Raw genomic sequence first — 12,297 nt, 5'->3', positions numbered from 1 at the left:
TTGGTTGTGCTTTTTTTTTTTTTTTTTTTCCCTAATGAACCGTAGCACATAGAAGAGAGTAACTTTTCATTAAAAAAATTTTGAATTTTAGAAAAGGCTGTCGGAGTACCATATTATGGTTAAACTCTCTAAAATAAAGAAAATTTTGCGTTTGCTTTGGAGAGATGCTCTTGAGCTTATTAAATTAGGATAGAAAAAAACTTTAAAAGAATAAAATTAAAAGAAGAGTAACGAGGGAATAACGGAAAATTCTTGTATAAGACGCTCTCATAGGACTTATGTCTCAATGACATGTGGATCCCACACCTAAATAAAATTAACCATTCTCCCCTTTGGTGTAAGAAAGTTGTGCAAATGTGTCAAAGTAGAATATCACTCAAATGTGCTTCTGGAAAAGGTTTTAAAAATATATTATCTCAAGGGCATATGTTAACATAACATAATTAATAAAGTTAAACATTTTAATTAGAATATAACACATTTTTTCTCATAAAATTAGAATATTATTTATATACATCTTTTTGGAATATAGTTTGCTTATAATATGTTTATACATTTTTAATGTTTATATGATTCTTTTATGTTATGTTTATAACGTATAGCTTATATAAACATAAAAAGAGGTATACATTTTCATAAATAAAAAGTTAGTTATTTTCGCATTATTTTATTTCCATGCTTTTTTAATTACTTTCAACAATAAAATTTATATTTTTTAATATAATCTTTTGAGATAAATACTATATATAAAAAATATAGAAAGACAACATTTTCTTCTATAAATTTCTAGGCACTAAAAGAATTAAGAAATCAATCTTATGATATAACATCTTTTAATATAAGTATTTTTTGCATTCCCTCTAATATTTTAACTTTTTTTAATGTTATTATTTCCTAAGTATCCTAAGAAGCTGGGGAGATAAGTGAGTATGTGGTTGTTTAGAAAACAATCTTTATTTTATATATATATATATATATTGAAAAAGCACATGAGTGTTAGGAATTTGCAATTGTATACTCCCGTGAGTCGGAAGATAGCAGGTGAAGGAGGAGGGCGCTGTTCAAGATTTATCAACAACTAATTCCCATACAAATAGAGCACCTATCAAAAAGATACTCCAAAGACTTCAGGATCGAGGTATCATTAGCCTAAAGAAGAAAAGAATGAGAAGATTTTATATATATATATATATATATATATATATCTATATAGGGGTGTCAATGTTCAACCCAACCCACGAACACGACACGAACCCAACACGGGTTTTTTTGGGTTAGGGTTGGTTCTTGATGGGTTTGGGTCATAAACGGGTCGACCCAAAAATGACACGATAAGAAACGTGTCATAAGCAGATCAACTTGTGTAACCCGCAATAAACACATTTGACACGCCAATTTATTTGTGTCAACCTAAAATAACTCACTTAACACAATCTGTTTAACTTGTATAACAAATAAATATTTATTTTATTTTAGATTTGTCAAATACCTTTTATATCCAACATATATTTTAAATTTAAAAAGAAAAGTGAGTAATTATAAAAATTTACAATGTATATAATTGGAAATTGAAACTTTACAGACCCTAGAACTACTAATACTTTTTTTTTGGCATAAAACTTACACAAATAAAATTGGATGAGCTTGTGAAAAATGTTATGAATTTGGACATCAACAAAGAATCTATGGATGATAATCGTGATCATAGTTAGGATTAATCTATTGTTTGTTCAAATTCTTTCAATATTGATACTTAGCATTTGGCAAGTTCCAAGAATATTATATTTTTGTTGAACTATGTTATTTTATTTTTGTTAAACTTTGTTATTTTGAATTTGAGTTGAAGTGTATGCACTTCTTTTGGAGTATAAAGAATTTATTTTTAGATGATTTTATTGAACTATATTATTTTAAATGTGAGTTGAAAACTTGAAGTGTATGCACTGTTTTTTGAGATATAAAAAAAATTATTTATAGATGGATGTTATATTTAATATTATGCAGGTTGAAATGAGTTGTGTTACATTCGTGTCAACCCAACACGACTCGTTTATTAAGTGTGTCAAATGGGTTGGGCTAGGTCAACCCGCCTTATGAACAGGTCGGGTTAGGGTTGAAAGATCATGACACGATTATTAAATGAGTCAAGTTAGGGTTGAGTCATTTAGTCGAATACTCCTACCTCGACATGACACGAATCCAACACACTAACCCGAATTGACACCCTTGTATATATATATATATATATATAAACTCTTTCTTGTATTAGTTGTAATAGGATTCCTACTAGTATTAGGACTACTAGTTTAATTAGTAAAATAAAACTTAATAAATACTTAACTTGGACCCAAAGATAATAAGACTAAGATACTTAGGCTATGTTTGGTAACCGTTTTTTTTTCCTCAATTTTCTGTTTCCTAAGACAAAAAACTTGATTGGTAACCTATTTTAGGCAAAAAATCAAAATTGGTTTCCAATTTCCATATTATGAAGGAAATTGGAAATAGGTCTTTAGCTGTTTTTGTTTTTCAGTTTTTAGAAGCTTTAGAAAAGACGGAACTATTCCTATGCATTACACGCTTTAATGAGCCAGCACATTAATTCGAACCACGTGAATAACAAAATATTTTTCTTTCTAATATATTTTTCACTCTTTCCCGCACTTCCAATTTTATCTCTCAATTTTTAGCGCCTTCCTCTCCAATCCCACGTATATCTACTTCCTCTGTTACCTCCACTTCCTCACAAAGGCACAATTGAAAACCTTGATTGGGTCTCTCTAAAAAAAAAAAAAAAAATCTTGATTGAGGGAACCACTTGTAAGGTAAGTGATTGGTCTTCACTAGACTCTCCTTCATGATTTCTTTTTGTTCTTCATTGGATTATACCATTCTTTATCCCATTATTTTCTCACTCTCCTTTTCTAATTTTTCTTTTTTCTTTTTTTTTTGGGTGGGGGGGGGGGGGGGGGGGGGGGTAACAGAAGATACGAGAAAGAAAGAAGCATATCTCCCCATCATCTTCAATTACAATCTGCTGACACGCAATCTCTACTCTACAGTCCTTAGACTGAGATATTCAAAGGTTATTTGCAGCAAGTAGACTAATGAATAGTTCCATATATAATTATAAATGGCTATTGATAACTCCTATAGTCTATATATATCATAGAAACGAAATTTTTTAACATTTGTTGATCCGCTTCACATTTTTTCACATCATCACTCATATTATTTATTTATTTACTAGTGTGTGTGCCTAGAGGCTTTTCTATTTTTTTGGATAAAGGTTAATAATTTGCATTTATTATAAAAAGAAATAAATAAAAACTAAATTTTAGGGAATAAAAAGATAAACGTGAAGGAAAAAAAAAATCCTAATTTTTTAGAGTTCTCTTTTTGTATTCAGAATAAAATCTATTATTTGATATTTATGACCTAATTTCTAAAAGAAGTTACCCTTCATTAATGAGAGTATTTTTGAACCATATAAAAGTTCAATTCAAAGAGGGGAATCATCTTATATATATTATAGATGTTTTATTTTTTTGAAAAAGAAACATCCCGACTCTTTAACCAAACTTTAACTCTAATAACCTATCGTCTTTCACTTTCTCTTCTTTTTTCCTTGCCTCTTATTATCTCCAAATGTTTAGTTGTTGAATCTTGAATATTTATAAGCTAACCATCCCACCACTTCTCCAGGTTTACTCTTCTTTCTTCATGCTGCCCCTAATCCCTTTCTCTATGGCTTAAACACAAAGCATCTTGGCCAAACCTTTCACCGTTTCTCTTAGTCTTGCTCTCTCTGTTTGTAGCCTCTGCTATTAGCCCAAGTCTTGGCCTTTAAAGCTTAGTACGTTTTTCTAATACTATTTGGTTCTGAAGAAGATGTTGGTTTCATATGATTTTATTTCTCTCTTTTCGTAGTCAAGTCAAGTTGCTGATAATGAATGTTGCATTAAAAGAATGAGAAAATTTAGGCGGTTAGAAATTTTGCAATCAACATTTGACAAAAGGGTATATTACCTTTGTTTTGTTGCTTAGGTATTACATGAAAGGACAAAGCTTTTTAGGTTTAAACATCTTTTTGGTTTGCAATTGTGGATTACTTTGTAGGTTTTGTTTATATATATATATATTATATCATATCTTGGGGTTTGCCTCTCTTTTGTTTTTCATACTAAGATCTCCCTCATTTGCAGGTAAGATGATTTATTTTCTTTGTATTATTTATCTGTTCTTTAACGTGAACTGCACATGCTTAAAAAAATGTCTTAGTTGAATTTTATGGATAATTTAAATAGGTTGGATAAAGATCTTGCATTGGGTGTAGCTTATATTTGCAAATAACCATTTGAATGATGGAAATATGAGGTATTTCTCCTCTTGAAATCCCATTTAGTAGGTGAGGAGGAAGTTCTCCTAGGATGGATTATTGTAATAGTAGATGATTAATAGGTTGTGGGATGTAATGATAGTGTTGGGCTATGGGGGAAACCCAATAAGTAGTGGTTATTATAGCATCTTCCCTATAAATAGGACTAAGCTTCAACTTGGGTTGGTGATTTCCCTTTACCTTTTTTAAACTTAAAATTTTCTATCTTAAATGGGGTACAAGTTTTCTTCTCTGGAATCAAACTAGTAGTGTTGGGTAGGAAATAAAAGTTTTGAGAATCAAGTTCAATAGATGCAAGAACCCAGAATAAGGTTTGCTCTAAAATTTCTTACGCAAATTTCAAATTTAATATGGCCTATAATTTTTTTTTGAGAGAATTTTAACCTATGACATTTGCTCTTGATGATAGTTCTTAATCATTAGACCAAGACACCAATCAGTTTTTCGTCTAGGCGAGGATTGAATCCCATATCTTATTTGAAGATGAGAGTTGAAACTTTCAACCTATAAATTAGTTTCATGATTGCCGCCACATTCATTTTTCCATTCATCAATTATCATAATCTTAGTTTGCTTATTGCAGTATGCGGACATAATGTCTTCTAGATTTACTTTGTTGGGCCTATATTCATTAACTAATTTAAAGAATTTTTTTTGTCCATCTTTCGTATCATTACCACTATATCTTTGCACATAATGACGATGATTTGAACCTTTTTTACTAATTTCATATGAAAAAGATTGTTCAAAGTTCCTAAATGTAAGAACTTTTGGAGTCACAATTGATTAGGTAGATGTCAGGCTTAATTTTAAGAGGTCACTATATTAAGAGTATTTATATGTTTATATTGTGCAGTAATTATATTTTCTTCTAAAATTGGTAGTACTTATCAAAGAAAATGTAAGAGCACCTTTTAGTAATGGATTTAACTATATATGAATTGCATTCATGTAGCCTTTTTTGTTATCATTTTCAAGTCATTGTACCTTCAAGTAAACTAAATAGTTTTAATATTTGTATAACTATCTCGTGCATTGCACGGGTTAGTGACTAGTTATAAAATATTACTAAAATATATTATTTTCCTTCTCTCCTAAGTAGGAATAAGTCTTAATCCATTTAAGGAGTGAGTAAGCCTTGGTTTTTTTCTTTGATGGTTGAGCATTTTGTTTCTTATATGCAATATTTCCTTATTGATTCTTTTTTTTTAGTAGTCTAATTGACATAGTAACCAAGATCCATAATATGAAAACAAAAATGAGAATTCAAATACGATACAAGATCATAGGAAAATGCAAACCCAAATTAGAATACTATGTGCATTGCATGAGTTACCAACTAGCAGAAATCTATATAGAATGCAATTGAAGAAAGTTTATAGAGAGAGGGACTATTTTTATTTATTTATTTTATTATTCTATTGTTGGGAGACGGGGGATTTGAATCCTATATAGAACCATTAGAAACACCAAGAGGTGTCTATTGAGCTACAAAACTCTTAGAGTGGGTTATGATTTAAAATTTTTGTAGGAAAATAAATTATCTAAAGTCAAAATTGCATTTTTAGAACACTAAGCTTCAAGGATGTTATTAAATTGGGAAATATACTTTTTCACCCTAAACTATGATCCTAATTATATTAAACCTTTTGAACTATTGAAACACACGATTGAATACCCAAAGAGAACAAATAACAAATTACTCAAAAATAAAAGCGAAATAATACATACATTCTTAAGCTTACACAATCCATAGTTCTCCATCACAATAAATAACAGAAGAAAAAAAATACTAAATATAATGTTCCATAATTTTTTTTAGGTATGGTATATGAATGTACTATATTTTCCACTTGAAATCTAAAAGGTGGAAAAAATCACTTAAAAAACCAACCTGACCCATAGTTAAGCATGTCATGTACAACTCACCCTTTTTCTTCCCCCTATACTCTAGGTCAGGTTGGGTATTTTTTTTGGGTTTGGGTTAGGTTATTGGGCTTGAGTCCAATTTTTTCAAGTCTAGTTAATCACAAAGTAATTTTAAAACTCTAGGTTGATTGTGTTTTCGATAATTTAATGATTAAGTGTAATCAAGATCAAAATTTAGGGTAGAAAAATGTATTTTTCGTTAATAAATTTCTATATTTTCTTAAGAATTTGGAGACATGATAGTGACAAATTTTTATTTATCTATCTTCTAATAAGTGATGAAGCCATGGAAGATTAATGTGTTATTACTTTGCACGTTCACCTATTCAAGAGTTATTTTATGGGGTCCACGTGTGAAGTCCAATTGAAGTGAAGGTCATGGAATTTTGATGGTCTAACTACGAATCTTTTAGGGTTTAAACGGTTTTTAATTCATGTTTTTATTTCAATAGTCATGGTCAATTTTATACTTAGGGGCAAATCAGTAATTTCAACAATTCTTGCAAATTAAGGATTTTTTTTAAAGGTAATTTAGTTGAGTCTAGGATTTTCTAGGTATTCTAAGTATCTTAGGCCTATTATCTTAGGGTCCAAGTTAAGTATTTATTAAGTTTTATTTTACTAGTCAAACTAGTAGTCCTAATACTAGTAGGAATCCTATTTCTACTAGTACAAGAAAGAGTTTATATGTATATTTATGTGTGTGTATATATATATATATATATATAAACTCTTCTCTTTCTTTTCTTCTTTTCTTTCTAAGGTTACCATTCATACAGCCCTTGAACAGTACAAATTTCTCTCTAATTCTTCTTCTTTCCTAACCTTTAAACCACCACAAACACACGTAACCAAATTTCCTAAATTATCTTACATCAATAAAATAATATGATGTGAACTTACTAAAAACTACATCGTTTCATTTAATCTAGGTGATGAATCTCAAATCGGCTAATGATACCTTGATCCTGAAGTCTTTGGATTATCTTTTTGATAGGTGCTCTATCTATATGGGATTTTGCTACTGATAAATCCCGTCCTGTGTCCTCCTCCTTCTTCTGCCGTCTTCTGACTCACGAGAGTATACAATGGCAACTTCCTAACACTCATGTGCTTTTCAATATATATATATATATATATTTATATATGTATATATGTATGCAATTAATAAAGATTGTTTTCTAAACTACTACATGCTCACTCATCTCCCCAGCCTCTTAGGAGACTTAAGAAATAATAACATTAAAAAAAAAGTTAAAATATTAGAGGGAATGTAGAAAATCCTTATATTAAAAGATGTTATATCATAATATTGATTTCTTAATTCTTTTAGTGCCTAGAAATTTATAGAAAAAATGCTGTTTTTTTATTTTATTTTATTTATTTTTTTATTTATATATATATATATATATAGTATTTATCACATAAGATTATATTATAAAATATAAATATTATTGTTGAAAGTAATTAAAAAAACATGGAAATAAAATAATGCCAAAATAACTAACTTTTTATGTATGAAAATGTATACCTCTCTTTTATGTTTATATAAGCTATACGTTATAAACATAACATAAAAGAATCATATAAACATTAAAATGTATAAACATATTATGAGCAAAATATATTCCACAATAATGTATATAAATAATATTCTAATTTTATGAGAAAAAATGTGTTATTTGGGTAGAGACACGTTAGGATATTAATTCCTATCCTGTGTGTACAATTTAATGGCATGAGGTTATCTACAGCGCTGCTGGACAGATTCATATGAAAAACAAAAATACCCATTTGATAATAACCATTAACCTCATATTAACTATTGACACTCAATAGTAACAGATTAGATCAAACACAAATCAACTCTAGTAATTTCGTAATAATCCATAATCAAAGAAAAAAGGAAAAGAGCCCAAAAAAAAAAAAAAAAAAAAAAACAAGAACAACAATGTAAAAATAGTAGAAACTTATGTGGGAGTAACTTTGAGTGATTGGGTCCCTACAGTTATGAAGCTCTTCAAAAACTTTGAAAGCCGCACAAACTACTCAATCACGCACCCCCCCCCCCCCCNTTTTTTTTTTTTTTTTTTTTTTTTTTTTTTTTTTTTAAGGGGTTAAAGGATTATGGTTGGGGGACCAATAATATTTTTGTTAAACCAAAATTTGTGGGATTCTCCAAGTTAGAGTATTTAATATATTTTATATATATATATATATATATTTTACTATATGCTAAGATATTAATTGAATTGAGGTCCTGAGTTTAAAACCTTTACTAACATCTTAAGACACTAGAAGTTTTACTCCTAAGAGACATGCGTCTACCTATATCGTATTTTGAAAAGGTTTGAACAATATTGTTAGCATAACAAGAAAAAAACAAATCAATTGGTTGGTGTATGCATGATTTAAATCTAAGTCTTATTCAACAAGTAAGGGTGTGCATGAGTTAGGATGAAAAAAAAATCCAATCCAACCTCACTAATCACAGCGGTCTAACTCAATCTAGGGTTGGACAATTTTTTTTTTTTAATTGAGCATTAGAACAATACCAACACAAATAAGAGCGAATTTATAAATTTTGTTGATAGAGCATCAAACCAACACAAATAAACAAACCAAATAGTTTTATTTGCTGCCTTTGTTCTATCTCAACTCAGTTTTTTTCTTTTTTTGAGAAGATATCTCAACTCAGTTGAGAAACAAAATAAACATGAATTAGTTTTATTATTTGATAGTTAGTAGAATATCATATAGTTTCATTCAAACTCAATTGATAAACAAAAGGGTAGATAATAAAATTATAAAATATATTTTTTAGGACAAAATTTAAGTATGGTACTTTAGGTGCTATTCTTTAAATTTCTCTCTTAAAATTTAGTTATGTAGCTACTTAACTAAAACATATACTGTACTTCCATTTGCTCTATTATATATATATATATATATATATTTTTTTTTTTATACAAGATAGAATTTCTACTCCAACCTAATCTAAAATATATATATATATATATGTGTAAAGCTCTCTCCTGGAGACTTAAACCTGACCCTTACCTCTCTCACCTCACAAGTATTTATACTTGCGAATTTGTGGTTATACTATCTGGCACCCAACACAACCCACTCAAAAAATATTTTTGCCAACATAAAAATTGGTCTGTGAAAATGGAAGAAGGCATGCAAATGCAATTCCTATAACATAACATAACATAGCTACGCTCGCCCCAAACCAACCCACACGATAATGCTTAGGAAAAATGCTCCTTCAAACACCATTTCCCGCCACCTCATTTTTCGAAAAACCTACGTATATGCAACAAAGCAACAACACCAACAACAACCTCTAAGTGAAACACTCTTGTCCCTGTCGAAAAAATGTGTATCCATCAAACAGTTACAACAAGTACACACCCAAATGCTCATCAACTCCATTCACAAACCCAATTTCCTTCTCTCCAAAATCATTGGCCTCAAACACTTCTCCTATGCTTCCCTTCTTTTCTCCCACATCCCTCAGCCCAATGACTACGCTTTCAATGTCATGATACGTGGCCTAACCACCACATGGCTTAAATACTCTCTTGCTCTTGATTTTTATTACCGCATGAAGTTTTTGGGTCTTAAACCGAGTAACTTTACGTACCCTTTTTTGTTCATTGCTTGCGGCAACCTTTACGCGTTAAATCATGGCCGGGTGGCTCACTCGTCTGTATTTAAAGTTGGGTTGGACAGTGATGATCACACGTATCATTCTTTGATCACTATGTATGCTCGGTGTGGCGAGTTGAGTTGTGCACGGAAAGTGTTTGATGAAATTACTGAGAGGGATTTGGTTTCTTGGAATTCAATGATTTCGGGGTACTCAAAGATGGGGTATGCTGGGGATGCGGTGGGATTGTTTCAAGAAATGAGGGGCTTGGGGTTTGAGCCAGATGAAATGACTTTAGTGAGTGGTCTTGGGGCGTGTGGGGACTTAGGAGATTTGAGTTTGGGAAGGTGGGTGGAGGGGTTTGTGGTGGAGAATAAGATGGAGCTGAACTCTTATTTGGGTTCTGCATTGATTGATATGTATGGGAAGTGTGGCGATTTGGTTGCAGCAAGGAGGGTATTTGATAGTATGGCAAAGAAAGATGTCGTCACATGGAATGCCATGATTACGGGGCAAGTAGTTCTTTCTTTAAACTTAATATTATTGTTCCTTTTAGACATGATATTATGATTTATGTTTTAAATATCATCTTTCAAAAAGAGTTACTTTATTCTGTTGTTCTTTTTCAATCATTTGGGTTTGCATTGTAATAGTCTCATTTGTGGCTTCATTGTTATTGGAGGGGGAAGCTATGCCCTTGATGGACAAATATGAGGAGATTGGTCTTATTAAAGTTACTGAAAACTAAGCTTTCATACCTAGAAGTATTTCACCTTTCTGTGTTGAATTGTTAACTTATCTCATTTTTTGCATTGAGGAGTCTTGGTGTCATTCCCCCACACCCAACAAACCCCCCCCCCCCCCCCCCTGCCGCGTAAACAATCTTTAGACTTCTCTTTGTCTCCTAGTCCTACCTAAGGAAATGCATTAAGAACTATTTGTAACTATATGTTTTTTTAAAAAAAAGCCTTTAGATTTAAATAGTACATACACCGAACCAACTAATTTGTTTTATTTTTTTTCTTTTTATGCTAATAATGGTGTTCAAACCTCTTCAAATATGATATATTTAGTCTCATATCTCTTAGGAGTAGTACTTCTAGTGTCTTAAGATGTTACTAAAGATTTTAAATTCAGGACCTCAAATCAATTAAAATCTTAGCCTATAGCCAAATATATATATATATATATATATACAATCATTGTAGTGGTATGTTCACGTGAACACCTTGACTTGCAAAATAGTATATATTTATGTTTTGTCTACCTAAAAAAAAATATATTAAATACTCTAACTAGAGAATTTCAAGAATTTTGGTTTAACAAAAACAATATTTCCCCTCCAACTATAATCCTTAACCCCTTTAAATAAAGAAGAAAAAAGAAAAGCCCAAATAATAATAATAAGAATTAGAGAATTTTTAAGGCACAACAAAATCTCAAAATATTTTTACAACACCCTTGTTTTTAAGTGTGATGGGTCTTAGTCTAATATTTTATTATTTTATTTTGATTTAGGAGGAACTTACACATTAGCTGCTGTGATAATATTATGACAATTTGTTATGTTCCTAACATAACTCTAAAAATTAGCCCAAAATAATAACTGTTAGGGTCATATTTTCTATGTAATTGGCTAATCTTTTGACAAAATACATTTTACTTGTAAATTGGGTAGATTAGTGTGCATTTGCCTAGCACTGAAGCTGCGTTTGCGTTTTTTTGGCTGGTCCTATGGCATTGTTTATGGACTAGCTAAAGCCAAAAACGCGTGAATAATGTTCATGAACAGTGTTTTGGCTTTTAAAAAAAATTGCTACAATATTTTCAGTAATAAGTTTTTAGTTTTCAGCAAATAATTAAATGGTATCCAAACAAACCCCTAAGTTGGTTTGATACATATCAAGTGGTTGTATTAAAGACATAAAAATTAATCTAAAACACAAGTGAAGAAAAGTTGTTTTACTAAACTCAACAGATAACTCGACAGAAAGCTGCTATCGAGATTTAATGGGCAGTTCAACACAAGCTTGAGCTTTACGAATTCAGAATTTCCATATTTGAATTTCGACTCATGTTGATGTATTTGTTTAGGGTTTCTTCTCTCACAACCCTAAACATATATAAGACTTATTTTAAGAGCTGTCACACACGGATATAGAAACAAAGAGTTTAATTTTCTCTGTGAGAAGCTACTACATTTATACGCCATAAGGTTTTGTAACAAAGTGCTTCCTAATCTTCATCATTTATGAAGTAAAGAATTTTGCAGTCAACAACAATCATTCAAATTGCTAGAGTTAGTCTTGTACTG

General features: G+C 30.4%; 1 protein-coding gene across 1 annotated transcript; it reads left to right on the top strand.

The window, feature by feature from the left end:
• Window positions 1-9,445: 9,445 nt before the first annotated feature.
• Window positions 9,446-10,697, top strand: LOC136061142 (pentatricopeptide repeat-containing protein At2g34400-like). Its single transcript, XM_065765720.1, has 2 exons — window positions 9,446-10,495; window positions 10,637-10,697. Exons 1-2 carry the CDS (start codon window positions 9,579-9,581, stop codon window positions 10,695-10,697), a joined length of 978 nt encoding a protein of 325 aa, XP_065621792.1. The 5' UTR covers window positions 9,446-9,578.
• The last annotated feature ends 1,600 nt before the right edge of the window (window positions 10,698-12,297 follow it).

Source organism: Quercus suber, unplaced genomic scaffold (genome assembly GCF_002906115.3).
Source record: "Quercus suber isolate HL8 unplaced genomic scaffold, Cork oak 2.0 scaffold_649, whole genome shotgun sequence".
Lineage (NCBI taxonomy): Eukaryota > Viridiplantae > Streptophyta > Magnoliopsida > Fagales > Fagaceae > Quercus > Quercus suber.
Note: the sequence above shows the minus strand (reverse complement) of the source record. Positions and strands in the feature narration are given on the sequence as shown.

Bases quoted from the DNA above. Each gene is read 5' to 3' on its own strand.
- LOC136061142 (XM_065765720.1), top strand. From the start codon at position 9,579: ATGCTTAGGAAAAATGCTCCTTCAAACACCATTTCCCGCCACCTCATT. The intron at 10,496-10,636 runs GCAAGTAGTTCT...GCATTGTAATAG, and splicing joins TGGAATGCCATGATTACGGG to TCTCATTTGTGGCTTCATTG.